Raw genomic sequence first — 18,867 nt, forward strand, 5'->3', positions numbered from 1 at the left:
CTGTGTAGTTTCATTACGCCTCAAACCTGTGGTTAGAGAACTCTCAGGGAGGAGAGCACAAGGTCTAATTATCCTGACCAAACACACACACACACGCGCACACGCCCATGCACGCATGCTTGCACACGGGGAGGCACGCACATACTAACTCCAAATGCATGATCCGTCATCTGTCACTAAGAGGTGAAACCCTTTGTCCTGAAGGCTGAAATAACCCTCAGAAATATTGTGGACCAGTAGGGTGTGATTTCTTGGCTGCTTATGTCATTCTCTGTGTTTAAGAGTGTGTTGAAGGAAAAATAGTGGTGGAAAAAAAGACAGGATATTTTACTCCTACCTTATCGTTTTCATTAACCTGTGCAGTTCAGCTCAGGTTTGTTGTTGATTCTGATAGGAGCCTGGCTAGTTGAAAGATTGTGTTGGATAAAACCATTTGGGTAACTCAAGGAAGGTTTGTAGTAAACACAGAAGATAGAAAACAGTAATCATTTTCTGACTGAAAGTTTTCATTAGTCCAATTTTGTGCCCCTAAATGTCAAAGTACTCAACAAGTCTCCCACTGCTAGTCACTGAATCTGGAGTATAGCAAGTATATTTCACAGCACATTTAAGGTTGTAAAATCTTTGCAATTTTTTATTCACATTACAGGATATATCAAGCACACCCAAATGTTTTTGGTAGTGTGTTTAAGCTTCAAAACCTCTTCAAAACCACCTATTAGCAGATTTGTCTGTAGAGCACATCTAAATTATTTGAAAAAATAAAAATAAAAAAAATGCAGCTTTGGAAGCTGAGGTACCTCGATGCTACCTGACATCAGTGCACTTTGCAAAGCAGCCAATCCAAGAGCGGCATTCTTTTTTTGGCGCTGGCTGGCTGTAAGAGCAGAAATAAGGAACACTGTGGCTACTGTGGTGTTGCCAAGACTGTTTCTACTGCACATAATAATGTATATTCTATGAACTATAAAATGGGCAATAATAAGTGTTTTTAGAGAAGGTCTCAAGGATTCACAGATTGTTGCTATTCGGGCAGCTGTGCTCCCTAATCCTTAAAAGTGCAGTGTTACAGCACAGACCAAAGGATTGGACACACCTTCTAATTGGGTTCAATTAGAAGGTGTGTCCAAACTTTTGGTCTGTATTGTATATAAAATTGACATTTCTGAGTTTTACATCTTTATTACGTTAGTCCCTTACCAGTGTAGTACCTGGAGTGTTGCTTTGATTCTTTGGTGTATTTTTGGGAAATATTTCAATCTCCATGGCAACCAATCAACTGGACAAAAACACCTGGTTGTACATAGAGCCTCCTTCAAAGTGCAACTCCTCCTCGAAGCTGCAGTTTTTCAAGCTTCTGAGCTTCTGTCTCACAGAGAGGCCTCCCCAGCAACGTCACCCCTCAGCTCCTTCAGACTAGCCGGCAGCATTTAGCAAACACCTGGTGGAATTTTGCATCAGATGCGTAGTTCATTATACAAGCTACTTCTCTGTGAATCGCTGGTAAAAACGCTGTTAAAGGGTTGGTAGAGGAGTGATGTTATGTGTGTTTAGAAAGAGCAGGAGGTTTTAGAGACAGTGGCCCAATTTCAAGATGTAAAATCAAGAAATAAAATTTATTTTAAGTCATACGTATATATATATATATATATATTAGGGGTTGAACCATTTAGTCGACTAGTCGACTAGTCGACTCTAGGACGTCTCGAGAGTTTTTACATTTCATGTCGACTAGTCGCAGTCATGTGATTGCCGGTGGTGACAGCCTGTGCTGATCTGACAGCACAGTATACGTCACAAGACACAAGAAAAATAAGTTAATACATTAGTTTAAATGATATGTAGATGGATGCATATTTGTGGTTTTACCGTGTTTTTAAAAGGAGATGTAGTTGCAGCTAAAGTCGACTACAAAACACGAAATCTAAACGCCCCCTTCCCGCTAAGGATGTCACTTAGCCGGCTCGCGAGTGTCTTTGTCACAACGATCTAACTAATACATTATGATGTTATGTTGCTGATTAAATAAAGATCTGTGGTAATGACAGCTGCTGATTAAATAAAAGCCTGTAGTTGGTAATGACAGTGTATACTTGTCTGACATATAGCCGTGAGTTCGTGCTAAGAATGACACTTCGTGCTTAGAAGTGTCATCAGATCAGCTGTCAGAAGTGTATGACACTCTGACAGCAGATCTGACAGAACACTGGCTACAAAATGGCGTCTTCAAAACAGATCGAGGACAAGCCCGCATCTTGTCAAACAGGTAGAAATTCGTCAACAGTGTGGAAATATTTCGCTAAAGATGACTTACTTACCGTAACATGCAAAATCTGTGTAAATGCCGTATTTTTCCGTGAAAACGGGTAATAAAGCCGTTACTCCAAAGCTTTGCGTCTTGCGTTGCCATGACGTCACAACGACTAGTCAACTCGACATCGACTCGACTTTTATCATGTTGACGTTGACTAGAAAATATCTTAAATCGTTCAATCTGCTGAGTCAGATTGAACGACTCAGCCGCCCGATGGGCTTCCTGCCGCGCATCGGGCGGAGGAGAAGCAGGTGGTTACGTTGAATTCAGCTGTAACCAAACGGGATCCGTTCATAACAAGTTTGGCTTGTGATGTTCCAAAAGCACCAGTAGTCAGTGTGATCATTTGACTCCTATAGTAACTATCCACAGATCATCAGCATCAGCCGGTGTTTAGAAAAAAAAAGTCAGACCCGACTTTGTGCAACAAACTTTTCCCCGCTGCTCACGAAGAATGATCTGTTTATTGCTCTTTTAATTCTCCATAATAGACTTAGTAAAAGCAGGAGAAGGGGAGTGTGTGTGTGTGTCATTGTGGGTGTCAATATTTGCCGTGAAAATAGCTAATAAAGCCTCCAAGTAGTTGTGAAGGGTTTTTGCGCTTACGTCACTATGACGTCACCGCGACTAGTCGACATCGACTCGACTATTATCATGATGTAGTCGACCTTAAAAAATATGTAGTCGTTCAACCCCTAATATATATATATATATATATATATATATATATATATATATATATACTGCAACTGGACAAATAGATGTTTAAAAATGTGTCTTTAAAACTTCAGAAAATGAAGGAACTGATTCTGAAAAGGAACCAAACACAGTTCAGACAAATTTGAGCTGGAAAATAAAGCGATAGCTGGTTTCAGAACATAATGATCTTGACCCAGAAAAGGATGGTACGACATAGATGGGAAGTTTTAACGTCACCTGCACTGCCTTTTGTTTTTAGGCCAGCTGCGTTATAGAAATGTAGCAGCCCTAAAAACACAGTTAGAGCTGTGAGACCCGCTTCAGTGCCAGTGCAAATCAGTACTTCCTAACCACCCAAAATACCGTTAACCCGCACATCGATTGCCTTAAAGCAAAGAAAAAAAAAAAAAAACATGTTACCCCTATAACCACCACATCAGAAAGTTATGTCAATGACACCAATCTGACCAAATGATTGTTCTTTGCATTTTACAGTTGTTGTTTCACTTAGTTGTTGGATCTTTAATATTGTTTTGGTTCAGCCAAAAGTTATAATGCTACATTTCTTCAGTGGGTCCCACAAAGAAAACAAACTGTAAAGACATATTGCGGCACACTGTCTTTGCATGCAATTTCTAAATCAGTGCATGTTTGAGAGTGCCTGTGTTTTGCTGGCTTGCATGTAAAAAGATAATTGGCAGCCACAAGCCAGGGAGCGCACACATGACACTCTGAGAGACTGCAAGTTTTGTGTTTAAATTTTGCTTGGAGGTCTTGCAGCAAATATATCATTTAAAAACCTTTTGAACATTTGGAGGTATGCATTGTGGCAGAGAGAAATTAAGAGTAAGGAAGGCAGAGAAGGAATAAAACAACGCCAGAGTCCCGTAATGTGGTGTGTGTGTGTGTGTCTGTGTGCTTGTAAGTGTAGCTTTGTTTTGAGAGCTATTTTTAAGAGGCAGCATAGTAAGTTGTGGTAACCAAATAAAATCACATGAGCTTTTTGGCTGACTCAATGTTTCCACTGTGAAAAGAGTGACACAAGAAGAAGAGCAAGAAGGCAAGCTGTGAAAGTTAGGATTTACTGCAATGGAGATTTGTCCTCCTCCGCTGAAATCCAGAAATAAAAGGTTATAATTAGCCATTTAGCAAGCAATATTACCTGAAGCAATGAATAATTTATTGCATTAAAGATTTTGTACAGAAAGAAACCCCAAATCATGCATTTAATCCCAAATCTATATAAATACAAAGCAAACGAGCGAGCCCATCAGGACTAATAAAATATGGAGTTTAATAAATTAGGATTATGTTTCATTTGGTTTTTCTCTGAAGTCAGAGCTCTGGAATGGGAAACATGTCACACCCTAGCTCAGATCGTTCCAGTTACGAGTCAGAAAACACCACTTATTGTTCATTGTTATGGTGCTTACTCCTACTAGCCTTACAAACCAACGTCAATGTATTTCTTTCAATTTTGTGTGTTAAAAAATGAAAAGAAACATGTTCAAAGATAGATTTTTTTTTTTTTAGGGCTGACCATATATTTCGGTAGATAGTCATTTTTTTTAACACATCAGCATCGGTCTGATAAATGAAACTGGGCCGATATTACCAACCAATGTTTATTTACATCCAGTTGCTGTTTGTTTCTGGAGGGTGAGGGGACGAGGCTGGTCATGTGGTATTTGTTTAGCCATGTGATGGTGATAGTGAAGCAGTTATCACTGCTTCAAGAGTTTATCTGAAGTGGAGAAGGAGTGGTGGAGTCAGCAATGTGGTAGTTTGTTTGTTTTTCCCAAAGTGTCAAAAGAGTAGTATGTATGTGTGTGTGTAATGACAACAGGACAAAGATGTTTGTTCTTGCTTTGACACCTTGAAATGATATACAAGTTTTAACCAATAGGGAGGCATGCTAATTTACTTCACCCTCCAACACAGAGATAGTTAGTTATAATTGCTAACAGTGGCGAAGCAACAGAAAGCTCCAGGAGGATTAGACCCTTTTCCTTGTGGTGCACCTTTTCGCCCCGTCATAAAACAGATTAAAACCTGGACGTTAGCCACTCTTGGATGTTAGGAAACTTAAATAGTCAGCTGTTGGTGTTTTTATGTGCAAGTGTTTATAATGTGTTTCTGTAGTTTCTGAAGTTATATGCCTGGAGATCGTTTTTGTTGCAAGTTTTGGCTTAAAATCCCACACTCAGCCTGCAGTTTGTCAGCTGAGCAGCACATCTGTTTCTAGTTGTGGTGAAAATCCAGCCCTTCACTCTGACTGTGATGTATTACCATTTATCAAGATAACTCATGAGCCCTATTGTTAGCCATAGTGTATGATTTGTATTCTCAGCTCTCCAGACATCACTGTTTTTATTTGGATTAAAGCACAAAATAATAAAAAAAGATTTGTTTCTAATAAATTTGCATCTAATCTTTATTCCGACCTTAGCAGTTCATTTTCTGTTTTGACTTTTGATTCTAAGATACAGGCGTAACATTAAATCACTATTTTTCAATTGCTAGACAATCTATTTGTGTTCAAAAAGCTAAAAAAACTCACAATTTGAACACTTTTCAGCTGAAATAATTATGTTATCAGTTACAGTACATGGGCAGTTGACCAGGGCGGCATTAGAAAGGGGGTGCACAAGCACATGATTGCAAAAATGCTAATTATTTATCAGTTATACCTTGAAAAAGTTTTTTATTGCTTTTGCAAATGAGTTGGAGCTTCCTGTTTGCTACTGAAAAACGATCTGAGGTTATATTGCACTGCATCGTACAGCAACTCCAAATTTTAAAGACTTCTCCATTTTGATTGGCTGGGGTATGGATGGGCTCACTCAGGGTGCCGTTTATGCAAGAACCACAGGGGGAAAAAAAGAAGACATGTCATTTAAGTAATGAAGGTTAAAAATAATATACGATACAACTTTGGGGCGAAGAGTGGGGCCACAAAGTCTCCATAACAACTATTAGATGCTCTCTGCATCCCAGCTGATTATAGAGTAGGCAGCCAGAGAAAAATCAATTTCTGCCCAACCACCACAGATGCAACAAGTGGCGTTTGCTAATTGTAGTTGGGACTAACTGTGACTGTTTGTTTTGGTCCAGCAGAGCTAAGATTGTGGAGGATTTGTTGATAATTTCACTTTTAGGTATTGTGGCATGATGCTGTGGGCTTTTTGTCTCCAAAAGATCCCCAGAAATATTTTATTATGCCTTCTAATATGATTCCAAGAGCTTTAAAGAAAGACATTTCTGGAATAATTATTCAACATGAGTCTACTGGTTAACTATACTGCCCTACACATTTAAAAATAAGAAAAGTAGGTCATTGAACGCAAAATTAGTCTTTATCTCAACAAAACAACTGATTAAGATATGAACTGTCTTCCAGGAAATTGCCTACCACAAAACAAAATGAAGGAGTTCAAGATATAGAAATGTAATGTTCCAATAGATTTAGAACGACACATCGTAAAGTAACGTAAAGTAAAGTAAAGTAGCAGTCATGAAGTATTGAAACAAGGTGTCAGTATTCTGCAGTTCCACCATCTTTAGTGTCAAGTCATAGCTGTGGTCGATGACGTGAAGAACGGGTTCCAAAAACTCTGCCAAGAAAACCCGCAAGCCTTGTTTATGTCTTCCACAGTGGATTTTGTGATAGATAAGTCATTATTTTTGCAACGATTAACACTGCTGCAAGTTAATTACCTGTAATGACAATATGGTTAGAGTTTCCAATGCAACTTTAGGTATTTACACGCTGCAAGATTAATTTTTTTCTTGTAGCAAAACTGAAACTTTTGATAATAAACATAAACCCGTGTTTTCTCTCTGCAATCAAAGGTAACGCTCTTTTTTCTAAAAACTTGTGTGCAGAGGCTGACTTAATGAGTGTTCACTCGAGCTGATGTATTAAGATGGCAGACATTATAGTTGCAGAAATGAAATGAAATTGCCAAAATAAACTCCCATCAAGTTAAAAGTTTACTCTTCCTTTTTCTGCCAAAAACAACAGGTCTAGTTGGTCAGCTGGGGACAAATCAGCATTAAAGTACTGAGTCTGTGTCTGTAGTTGGGTATCTGCTCCCATGGTGTTCCCTTAAATGTTGACTTGAAAGTTTTGAAGGTTCCTAAGGCGATGATATGAAGGAAAATATACCCTGAAGGAAGGGAAAGTATCACATGTCCTGTCAAAATAAAGTGCTTGTCCAGATGTGCTTCAATTCTTCTTCTATGGTGGGAAGTCCTACACAGCAAAACCGAGTTTGGGGTCATATTTACAGATAATAGTGCACATAGTCCAGAACAAGAAAGTTTCTATTTCTTCACTTTGCTTCTTTGCTATCATTGCTCTTGATTGAACTCAAGAAGCTGCTAAGCCAAACTTTATGTTTCTCCCAACCTACTGTATATCCAACCTATTCAGTTAAATAACCCATCAAACAGAGATCAGCTTTGTTCAGCCAGAGGGAAGCTTTTAAAAACCAAACTGGGTCAAAACCAGCCAATATGCGGCACTTGGACCTTTGCTGCTTGTCAGTGGTGGGGCGTTGAGCGCTTCTGCTCTTCTCTGTACTTAGAGCAAGAGAGCAACTCTCGCTGCTCCTAGCAGTAAGGTCAATTTTACTATATTCACATACCATTTGGAAATTAAGATTGCCCCCTTGATTTTTATATTATCGCTTGAGGTGCGTAGAGTTCGCTGAAGTTCCTGCTTTAAACAGACAGAGGATGTCGCTGCAAATGAAATCTGCTTGTGTCCCACAATTGGTAGTGAAAGAACTGATAGAAAAAAAAATAATCATTGCTAGTATTATGTAAATATGTCCTGATTCAGCTACAAAACTTGTCCTATCAATCTTAATTTTAGGTATTTTTAGAATCATATGTCATGTTTTGTGAAACAGTCTGTTGATTTGCAAATATGCACATGCTTGTGAAAACAGAAGTAGCCTACTTCCAGTCATTTTTGTGCTCTTCCTGCTAGGTAAGCAGCACTAGCACTGCTTGTTGGCTGCTAAGCTGTAGCTATGCTTTTCCTCAGCAGAGAGAATTTGGCAATGACTAACTACCTCTTTGAAGAAATAGTCAGCTGTGCCTACGATTGAGGCGCAGTTGGCTTGCTGTAGTTCTTGTTTTCTTCTAGTTCATCAAACTTGCTAGCATCTATCAAGTGTGGCAAATGAGGAAATTTGCCACAAGAATCAGTATGCTCAACCATCCACGGACAGTGTGGGAGGATTGTGCGCTGCTCACAAAATACGTACAGTATCAGAGCATTTAGTACCTTAACTGGGAGCACATTGACATGTGACAAAAGGACACTGGAATCAAATCTATACTGTCCTAATTGCAATAAATCTCTACTCCAGTCACCATATGACGTAGGTAACGAATGAGTTCAGCCCTGTTTTATACCTGAACATTTATAGATGAAGAGCAAAGTTCACAGTGCAAAGTTTTGTGGCACAACTTTAAAAAGTGACATCAAAACAAAGCAGAATGAACTTCCCCTTATCACTAACTTTAAGTTCCTGTGATAACTGGAAGCTCACTCTCTCAGGCAGCTGCAGGAGAACAACAAAGTTTCTCAGGCAGCTGCAGTAGTGGGAAAACAGAGGGCTGCACCAAAACTATATGTCAGCAGCTGTTTTTCCATCAGTGTTCTTGTATGCATGTTTTGAAGTATTACATCAGAAAAGGTTGATGGAAAGAGCAACATTTGAAATAACTTTCTCAATTCTTTAAAGACAAAAAACGATTTTGAAAAAAAAAAAAAAATCCAAACACTTTTTTTTTCTGTTTATCAGAAAAGAGATCTTTTCTGAAAAAGAGCTGTTTCACCAAAGAGGAGAGGTAAACACATTCGCTGAATAATTTCCGACGCAGCAAACGCTCCAGTCCACAAGTGGGTTCGTGCCTCTAGTAAGGCAACTCTGAAATATTTCGAAAGCTAAACCTCCAGTATGGTCACTCCATTTTTCCGGGATGGATGGTCCATGCTATGCTAGCTTTCCACCTCTACATCTTGTTTATTTCAGTAGCGTCAACGTCTGATGAAATCATACTTTGTGTAGCCTGGTTGATTTGCTCCAAACCTGTAGATGGAAACGCTCTAATTCACATTTTCTTTTTTTTAAAAAAAAGAAAAACAAAAGCTTGTCATTTGTCTATTTATTGCTATTACATCATAGGGAAATTATGTAATGGTATGTAAAATATGTACAGAGATAAAGTGTACTTCAGTTTCTGGGAATCATAACAATTGTGACAGACTGCTTCCACCTTTATGTTCCTGTCAGAGTCCATTTGCATAAAGTTTTACCTTATTACCTTCCCCAAGTCTCATAATTCAGAAACATGTTTTGACAAAGTATACTTCACTGATATACTTTGGACTTCTTTTACAAACCCAATTCAGTGGAAATGGATTTAATGGAAATGATTGGAAACACAGAGTCTAGTGCTAAAACTGGTGCTATATACTGATGCAGTAGCTGTACTTTATGTTTCCACCACTGGAGGCACTGTCTCTATAACTGGTAAACTGGTTCAGGGCCAAGAGAAAGAAAGAACCATGTTCTCAGGAAGGTTTATGGAGACTGCCAACCAATCAAAATGTTCCACCACACACACACACATACACACACACACCACACACACACACACACACAACATTGTGTTTAACTCCAGTTTTCAGAGATTAGCTGATCATGACTGTGGAGTATCCATGTTGATTAAAACGTTAATAAATTCAGATATCCAGAAATTAATTGTGAGATTTGTGTAGCTTAACTGTCTTTCAGAGAACATTTTCCCCACAAATAATCAAAATAAAACTGATAAACCATCACACCCTAACTGGACGCTTAAAGTGGTTAAACTAAGTGGTTCCACCTCTTTGCTTGTCAAAACCCAAGGCGGTTGCTTTATTGCACCAGTAAGGAAATGTTTGTAGTCCTAGTCCGGGTTAGGACTTTGATGTGAAAAATAAATAAATCCTATTCCTTAAACTAAATAAGAAAAAATGGCTTCACTTTAAAGACAGTACGAGATTCCCTCTACAGAAGTCAAAGTCACAGATTTGTCTTTGATTTGTCACTCATCTTTATAATAATACGTTTGAATGCAAAGCCGGTTCTTTGTCAGTCAGGAGCACTTTATTTATTTAAGTTTACTTAGTCATCTGTGAGCAGTGTGTTTGACTTGGATCCAAGTGAGAAGTGAAATTAGAACCAGACCGTGTTTCAAATGTAGGGTTAAATAGTCTTCCCCTCACCTGTTTCCTCTGCTGGCAATAAGCTTTTCTGTGGTTTCTGGCTCACCACACCGGCTTTGATATGCCTCTCTTACTTTCATCCGAAAAGATCCTGTTTTTCAGAGGGAAGTCTTGTCCCGCGGCTGGAAATTTATTCTCTGCCAGCCATTGACTGGGTAGTATAGTAAAGTCCTTCCGGAAAGGCCGCATTTTGTCGGCTGAATGCCAACTTTGGTTGTAGTGCTTGAAATGGGGATAGAAAAAAACTGGGTACAGCTGCTTTAAAAAAAATAAAATAAAATAAATCTTACATTGCTGTAAATGGCCTTGTTGCAGCTAAAAAAAAACAAACAAAAAAAGGTTTTTCTGAAGTTTTATCTATTAGAATGAGAAAAACAATGTGAGTTTATTTAAAGCAGTGTCACCTTAGAGGTACAGCCTAGTTTTAGTTTTTTACTGTCATTCCTTCAAAGTGGTGTTGTGAGTCAACTAAAAGTCCATTAACCCTAAAGAGACAGCTTTGAAAAGGAAAGCAATTCTTACTTTGAGACGTCCACTGACATATTAGCAAAGCTATTTGTTTGCACTAAACCACCGAGGTGGTAATAAATCAAAACTGGAAATATCTGTTTCCAGTTGGTGAAATTAAAACTATCTTGTACTTTGCATGGTGGATATCCTGTTTTTCAGCAACAGGAACCATACTGTTGCTGAAAGATGTTTGACAGCAATCTTCCCGGTGTGTAAAAACCCAGAAGAAATTTTTATTTCTCTTATTACGGTACTCAGGCAGATCTGCTGTTATGGAGAATCTGCTGCTGAGCGATGAACCAAGTCCAAAGCACAGAGCTTTCAACAAGCAGGAATAGAAAGAAAAACAAACAAAAACTTAACTGTTTGGGTCTAAACCCAGCCAAGTTTCTGTGAATCACCATAGAGGGGTTGTAGGGCAGTCAGGGGGGGAAAACAAGTGGGAAACACTTTGTGAGTGAAATGTTTGCTAACAGCCCCAAAATAAAGAACAGTAGCACAGGATTTTAAGTAAATTGTTTGAACAAATGTTCAAACAATTTAAGAGTGAATTGCTGAGAAGAGTTGCCTAATATAGAACAGTCTGATGTGAAACTTAAATAAATATTGAGTTTAAAACTTATAGAGCTTCTGTTCAACCCAGTAGAAAAGCAGTAGAGATATTTAAATTTATTTTTTTTCCTCAGCAGCCTCCGAACTGCTGATGTCAATTTGGAAACTCAGACGTTAATTTTTTTCTGTTTTCTAAAGTCATTTTCCGGACAGACATCGGCTTTTCTCCTAAATGAACAGTAACCTTCCAACATGTCTTAACAGTATTTTCTTCACTTCCAGCTGTCAGACTCATCAGTCTTTCAGGTCTTTGTTTAGTCATTGCCATTCGCAGTAACTACTTGTCATCAGAGGCTGCCAGTAGATCTTCTCCCAGGTGTTCCTGCACTTTTTAGCACGACTCCTTCTCATCACGGAAACACTGATTTGCCGGTTGTGTAATACAAAACTCCGGGTTGCAACATGAGAAGTTTATTATTTCCCCTTGCCAAAACTAACAGAAACAATAAACGCATATCTGGATGATTCAGCCCCTCTAACATGTTGACGACATGGGGCCTCCAATAGGGCGTTTGCCTTCCACTTTTAAGAATCACATCATGATTTGGCCCGCTTGTTGTGCATGTGTCGTGCTATTAAAGCGTGACAGTGTTGTTTCCTTTCATTTTCAGTTTCCAAAGTACAGAAGCAGACTGCAGTAGTCCTGACTAACATGCCTCTGGAAGCAATCCAACTCAGAACAACAATATGTGTGCCTCTTAGCAATATGTTTCAGTTGTAGTTTTACATCCGTCCAATGTTCCTCTTGTTAAAACTGTTGTGATAGCAAGAAATAGCAGGAAATAAGTTTATTTCCCATTCCAAGTAAAGTGCCAAGTCTTTAAAGGACAAGTCCAAGTCAAGTCTCAAATTACTTCCCCCATCCTCCCCAATCTACATCCAACTTAAGCTTCATTTCTTCAAGTGTAACTAAAAATTTCAGCGGAGCCGGTAGATAACCGATATACCATTCAACTGCTTATGCACCGTTTTAGGTGAGATAATGTGGAACAGATTTACCCGAAAATGTCCAAATTTGAACAGAAATATAGATTTCTGTGGAGAAATGTGGAGAGTGCAATAGTATAATAGAATCTTAAAGTGAATCCATGACAAAAGGTTTATTTGGTAAGAAGCATGCTTCTGTCATTTAACAGCATTGTTAACAGATACAGTACATAAAGTAAAGGGAGAGGGTGTCTGAGAAAGATTAGTAGCCTTCATACAAACCTAAGCCATAAAAGCTGGAAAACAAACACATGTTTTAATGCACACATGTGCATCAAAACGTGTGTCGGCACCTGGAGAGTCAAAGGTAAAGAGAGAGCTGCAGCAGGATGTTTGACGCCTATACTTACCTGCTTCCTGTAGATGTAAACATCCAGAACATATGTCCTTTTGATTTTTTTTATGCCACAGTCAGTCCTGAAGTGTTCACTTGAACATCTGATGTTTAGGACTGTACACTCAGAACTTTTCATGGCTGATCAAATGTCTTAATGTGAGCCTGAGGATTTTTGTATTTTTTTTTTTATTGATAGAACAGAATGTCCTTTGAAATGATGTGGTCAGGCAGTGTGTGAATTGAGTCAAATAAATAACATGTAATAATAGAAAAAAGACAATCTTTGAAGCTTTGGGGATCGTCTCTGGCTCTCCTAGTCTTATACATCTGAGCAGCTGTTTGGACGTTGACCTAATATTTTGGCAGTGGCACTGACAATGTGTCTGTGGTTTCTTTTTGTGCCAGTAATTAACATTGTTCTCTTACAGAGAAAATAGCAAACTCACTAGCTTTAGACGCTGTTCACTTGCCTTCATACAGATATAGGTGAAATATGCAATGTAATAAAAGGGCTGGACAAAAATAGAGAGTTTCAAAGAAAAATAAAACTGCTGACAAACCCCTCCCAAAAAAAGCTGAAGTTGTCTCATGTTTGCCAAAAACAAATTGTTGACCCCCAACACTTCAGGAAAGATTGTCTGTGGACTGACAAAAGGAGGTTTTCCAACAGGACAATGATCCAAAGCACACCAGTCAGTGCACGTCCCATGGGGTAAAGAAAATTATTTTTTTAGAGCGGTCTAGTAAAAGTCTAGATTTAAATCCAACTGAGATGTTTATGCTGCAGAAACCTCAAATGTAATAAAATACAATGATTCTGTTTAGAAGATTGGGCCACAATTCCTCCACAGCAATGTGACGGATGGATTCCCACTTAACATTGGCTTGTTTTTACAAAGCTCTTTCTTCCCCTTTATAAATGAAACGATAACTCAAAAAACACTTTCTGTACTCACTTTTGTTAATAAACTTTCTTTGAACATCTGAAATATGTAATTGTGACATAAAGCACCGTTCGTGCTGTCGGGAAAACGAACATTTCCATGACTGTGAGTACAGTTGTGTGAAAAACTAAGTGCACCCTTTCTGCTCCTGTTTGAGAGAGAAGTAGGTCCGGCCTCGCTGGTACATACTGCCATTGGATGTAAGATGTCAAAGTCATGTTTTAGAAGGATTTTTACAAATTTACCAACGTCAAAAATGAAATATTGACAGGCGTTATACTGCTATTTGCGCCTGCAGGGCTTATCAAGCTGAAAATTCTCCATTTCTCTCACTGATATAACCCGTCCTTTCTTGTGCTTTCTTCTGTAGAGGATGGCGAGAAGACACCAACGGAATATAGTCCCTCTAAACCTGATGCCGCACATCCAGCAAGAGCCTGTTGCCATGCTTTGTGTCTGCCTTCTGCTCCTCCTGGTCGGACGAATAATGTACATGCAAGGCAGCACAAGCAGCCATGACCACTCTCAGGTTTAGCCTTAGGAAAACCCAGCAGACGTAGCATTCTTCTTGAGTATGTTTTGAACATATATCAAATCTTGACTCTTTTATATATATATATATATATATATATATGATTTAATATGACTGTTCCTTCCCACTTTGAACTCTTCTCTTTTAGGAAGGAACTCTAAAATGTTTGATTTTCCCTAATGGCCTCCGAGTCTCCATCATTTTACCAAAGAGGCAAGATTTGCACTCCGTTTTTTGAACAGAGACAGTGATTTGACCCGAAAAATATGCCTGTGGAAATTCAAACGTGCCTTGTACAGTTTGTTTACTTTATTAAGATTGATTTAAGTTGTGTTTTGTTTTTACTATTGTACAGAGATTATGTGCTTCCTGAGCGATCACGGTCTGTGACCCAGATTTGTTCAAGTTTATGGGTCTAAAATGATTTTCTCTTATTCTCCGCCCGTCATGCATTCAAAATATAAGTGCATTTACATTGTCGTAATCTGTGTTCCCAAACTACGGTCATTTTAAGGTTTTATTTCCACAAAATATGTTGTTCTATACCAGCCTTTAAAACGGATGTAAACCAAACTGCATTTTTATTCAGACAGAAGAAATATATTGTGATTGTCTCATAACGTTGACTTTAAACGCGATGAAAATGTTTTTGCTGGTTGATCCGGACGGCTGCAGAACTGTCACGTTGTTCAAATGATTTGGAAATGGGATTATGAGATGCAGCAATACGGCAGCGTATTATGGCGTTTGTAGATAGAATAGAATGAAGTAAATTTTCGCCCAAAAAAAAAATCCCTGAAAGTTTCTAGAAAAAAACAAGAACATTTCTGATGTTGAAAAGTAAAAAAAAAAAAAAATGTAATTCTACAGAAGAAATCTAGAAATATTTTGAGATTAATCACAGACATTTTTGGCAAAAACGTGGAAATTTCTGAGTTTCAAATGTCACAAATTTTCTATTCCAGAGTTCTTTTCTAGAACATTTCTGAGATTAGCTTGAAAATTTCACCGTTTTGCCTAGCAAATGTTTCACTTTTTAAACTCAAAAATTTTCTGGATTTTGAATTTCTGAATTTCTTGAATTTCTGAGATTAATCTCAAATATTCCGGGTGTTTTCTGGCACGTTTCAAATTGAGAAACTTCTTAGTTAATTTTTCTAAAAAACTTCTGAAATTGATGTTAACATTTCTTTTTTGGCAGAAATTCACACCCTCTTTTTCTACCTATTGCAGATTTTTTCTTCCCATCTGCAATGGGCCTTTTTTTAAATATCATCCAGTTTTCCATTTTTCTTGAATTCAGTTTTATTTTCAACATTGCAAATAACAACATGCATTTCATGTCAGAAATACCTTAAAGAGCATTTCTGACATAGTTTCAGCGCCAAATGTTCATTCATTACTTCATTCAAAAATGGCAATAGAAAACAATTCTGTATTCAGCATTAAAACAAAACTTTTGCACCGTTTTAACGCAAACCTACTGCTCAGTCAGCCACTGGTTAAAGCAATAACTGTTACCTAACTAGCCCTACAAGCAGAGTGATGTTGATGAACAAAGTAACAATTTAAATCAAGTCAGTCATTAAAACTAGTCAGTAGTGTCATTTCTTGCTTTGCTGTTTATTAATCTATAAACTTTTCCATTGCTCTGCAATAAGTGATCAAATTTTACGGTCTTCCATCATCTGGTTTTCTCGTTAGCAGCCAGGGTGAAAGTAACCAGCAGGTTTTGGTTTGTTGACAATTTTCCGTTTATTAGCACAGTGATTCAGACTGAGCCAAGTCTGCTCCCGCCTGCCAGGTCATTAAACACTCGGAGAGGTTTCTGGATAGCATCCAGCCGTGGCTGAAACAGTGAAGGGATGGGTGGGGTTTTTGTTTTGGAAATGATTGGCTATTAGTAACCAAACAGAGAAAATACAATGGTGAAGATGAAAGAAACATTTAGATTTTTAAGCTGTGCACATTAAAACTGTTCAACTGTTATGAAGAAAAAAAATTTAAAAAAATAAAAGTTTTGAGTATTGTTATAAAATGTTCTTTTGGTGGAACAATAGTCTTTTCCATTTTGATTTTTAGAATCCTGCTTCAAAAGGTCCACAGCTGTTAATAGGCCTGGACCGGCCTGAACGTATAGTAAAGTTTTAGAAAGTTACGGTTTCAAAACTTTCAGCAGTAGACGGTATTCCTGCTTTCCTTTTCTCCCCCATCCGTCCCATCTATTCTTTTCTGTCCCACGTTTCTTATTTTCCTCCCTGCTTTGTTTACTTCCTACGTTTCGTCCAGTCTGTATTTTCTTTGTTCCCCCTTTTGTTTTTTCCTGTCCGTTCTTCCGATGTTTCCTTCTTTTTTTCCCCCCCGTTCTTAATCGTCAAATGTTGTGTTTGTGAAAATTGGTCGTAGATTCTTGAGGGACATTTCTAAATTGAGGACTGACCAGTTCAGAGTCTGGACATGAAAAATGTGCAGAAACTGCACTTTTACATTGAGGACAAATTGGGCGACAAATTCAAACAGTCATGCTGCGGAAGCATGACTGTTAAAATATTTGTGTAAATTAATGTGAATTTTGACGTATTTGTGGTAAAGTATCGCACCACGAGAGTCTCGTACCAGATCAAGCCTGGTTGCTAATGAACCAGCTGGTGATGCTAACAGGCAAAGCTTCACCAGTTTCACATCCAGGTGAAATAGTTTCCAGTACCTCCTGCTGCATCTTTACTAAGTACTTCACAAAGTGACAAATTTGAAATAATAATGAAATTGCAGCTTGCAAATTAAAATCAGCATGTTAGCTAATTTCCCCTAGCATCATTATCATAATCTGTGATACATACTATTTCATGAAATTATCTTCTGAATGCATAACATTCAAAAGTCTATTTAAAAGAGACCAGTCAGTAATCATAAACAGCTATTAGCATTGTTAAATATTAGTCCAAATGAATCTACGCTTCATGTCTCATATAGTTTTTACATCCATGTATCACACTAATTTCCTTTTTTTTTATGTTGGAGAGACGCGTTCCTTTGCCATGTAACTATTCTGATTAGTTAAAGCGATGCCGTTGTTGTTGGGTTTTTTTCCCCCCTTTAAAATGCACAAAGCTTGTCTTCCTTCCTCTTCACCAGTGTTTAGCTGCTTTGCTTCTCCTTCACTGTGACACTGAGAGCGCTGTGACTGCATGCTGATTTCTGATATTGTGCCATGTGAAACCTACAACCTCATTTTGAAATACTGTGTTACAGCCGGCGTGCGAGAGGAGAGCATTTCAGGGAGGAAACCGAGAGACGATTTACTGCGTTCTGAAACTGATATGGAAACCTTGTAATGAGCATATTGTTCGCATGTCTTCTGAAGGTGTTCGAGCACAGAAACACTTCTGCGCACGCGCATTTGTGTATATATATGTGTGTGTGTGTGTGTGTGTGTGTGTATGTGTGCGTGCACGCGCGTGTGTTCATGACACATTCAGGGTTTTAATGACTTGCATCAAGCACTGCTGGAATGACTGTGTCGAATTGCGTTGCCCATTTCGGTTTATTTGACTTTTGGACCATGTGAAAGCCACAACCTTTAGCGGATAGATAATTGTTGCTTGCTTTGATGCAGGAGGATGACCTGTTATTTCATTGGAAATGTTAGAGAGATTAAACGCAGGAAACTTGTTGGGACCCAGAGACACTGCGGTGCGCTGTGCTTTCGCTGAAAATGTTGTAAATGCTTCCATTGAACTTTAGATATACAGGAGCCAAAAAAATAAAAACAAGAATGACTCCAGATGACCCAGTACAAGTGTAGCAACCAGTACGTTTTGTTTATATTGTAAACTATAACAAAAATTCAATTGTTTCCAATTCCTGTCCTGGAAACAATGCTTTTACAACTTTGTACATTAAAAGAAATGAATCATGTTGTATGATGTGATTTTTTTTAACAAATAAAAATGATTTTTTAAAGTATCCTTTTTCTATTCTGGTAATGATGTGCATGAAGTCTTCTTATGAGTCTAATCTCGAGAATCAACCTGGCAGACTACAATATGCTGCAATACATGGAAGAACATACAGTCTTTTGTTGTCACTTGTGCAGAAACATTTGTAGGGTGAAAATTTTGTCAATTAACAGTGTGTTTTACCCCCAACTATAATCATTTTCTCTGTCTAACCTAATTAATTGACAAATCTCAATCAAAAAGTGTAAAAACGTCGACATCATGTGCAGGTGCATATCAAAGATTCAGTATCTTGTAGTTTTATTTAACGAGGAAGTCGTTTAAAAATTTACCTTTAAAAGGACCAAGTCATGCCTAAACAGAAATGCTAAAAGGCTGAGTATGAGTCAGATAATCTCAAAAAAATTAAGATTGAGCTCCTCTGCCTTCTCCTAGTGCTACCTAGAAACAACCAATCAGATCCAAGAGGAGGGCCTTAGCGCTGTCAGTCATCTTCCACGTGGCGCTGCCCTTCTCCTCCTCTTTGTTTCCCTGTTGTGAATGCTCAGGCTAGGTAGCATGGCCAAACACGTTTCTTGTAATGGTAAGTTGTTTTTCCGCTGTTTTGACTTTGAGAAGTGAGTACATGAGCCTGATGAGCAGCACTAAGACCCTCCTCCCTGCTCTGATTGGTTGTTTTTGTCCA

The 18,867-nt window shown here is 38.3% G+C and overlaps 1 protein-coding gene across 5 annotated transcripts in view; it reads left to right on the forward strand.

Moving 5' to 3' along the window:
- Nucleotides 1–18,189, forward strand: part of LOC122842509 (bcl-2-like protein 11) — a 34,772-nt gene extending 16,583 nt beyond the window's left edge. For 4 of the 5 annotated variants that reach the window (XM_044136463.1, XM_044136464.1, XM_044136460.1 and 1 more), the window contains one exon: nt 14,062–18,189. In XM_044136463.1, coding sequence (XP_043992398.1) covers nt 14,062–14,226 — 165 coding nt within the window. In that variant the 3' untranslated portion in view covers nt 14,227–18,189. The remainder of the gene's footprint in view (nt 1–14,061) is intronic. The other variant, XM_044136461.1, reaches the window with a different exon arrangement.
- Nucleotides 18,190–18,867: the final 678 nt, after the last annotated feature.

Source organism: Gambusia affinis, linkage group LG13 (genome assembly GCF_019740435.1).
Source record: "Gambusia affinis linkage group LG13, SWU_Gaff_1.0, whole genome shotgun sequence".
Lineage (NCBI taxonomy): Eukaryota > Metazoa > Chordata > Actinopteri > Cyprinodontiformes > Poeciliidae > Gambusia > Gambusia affinis.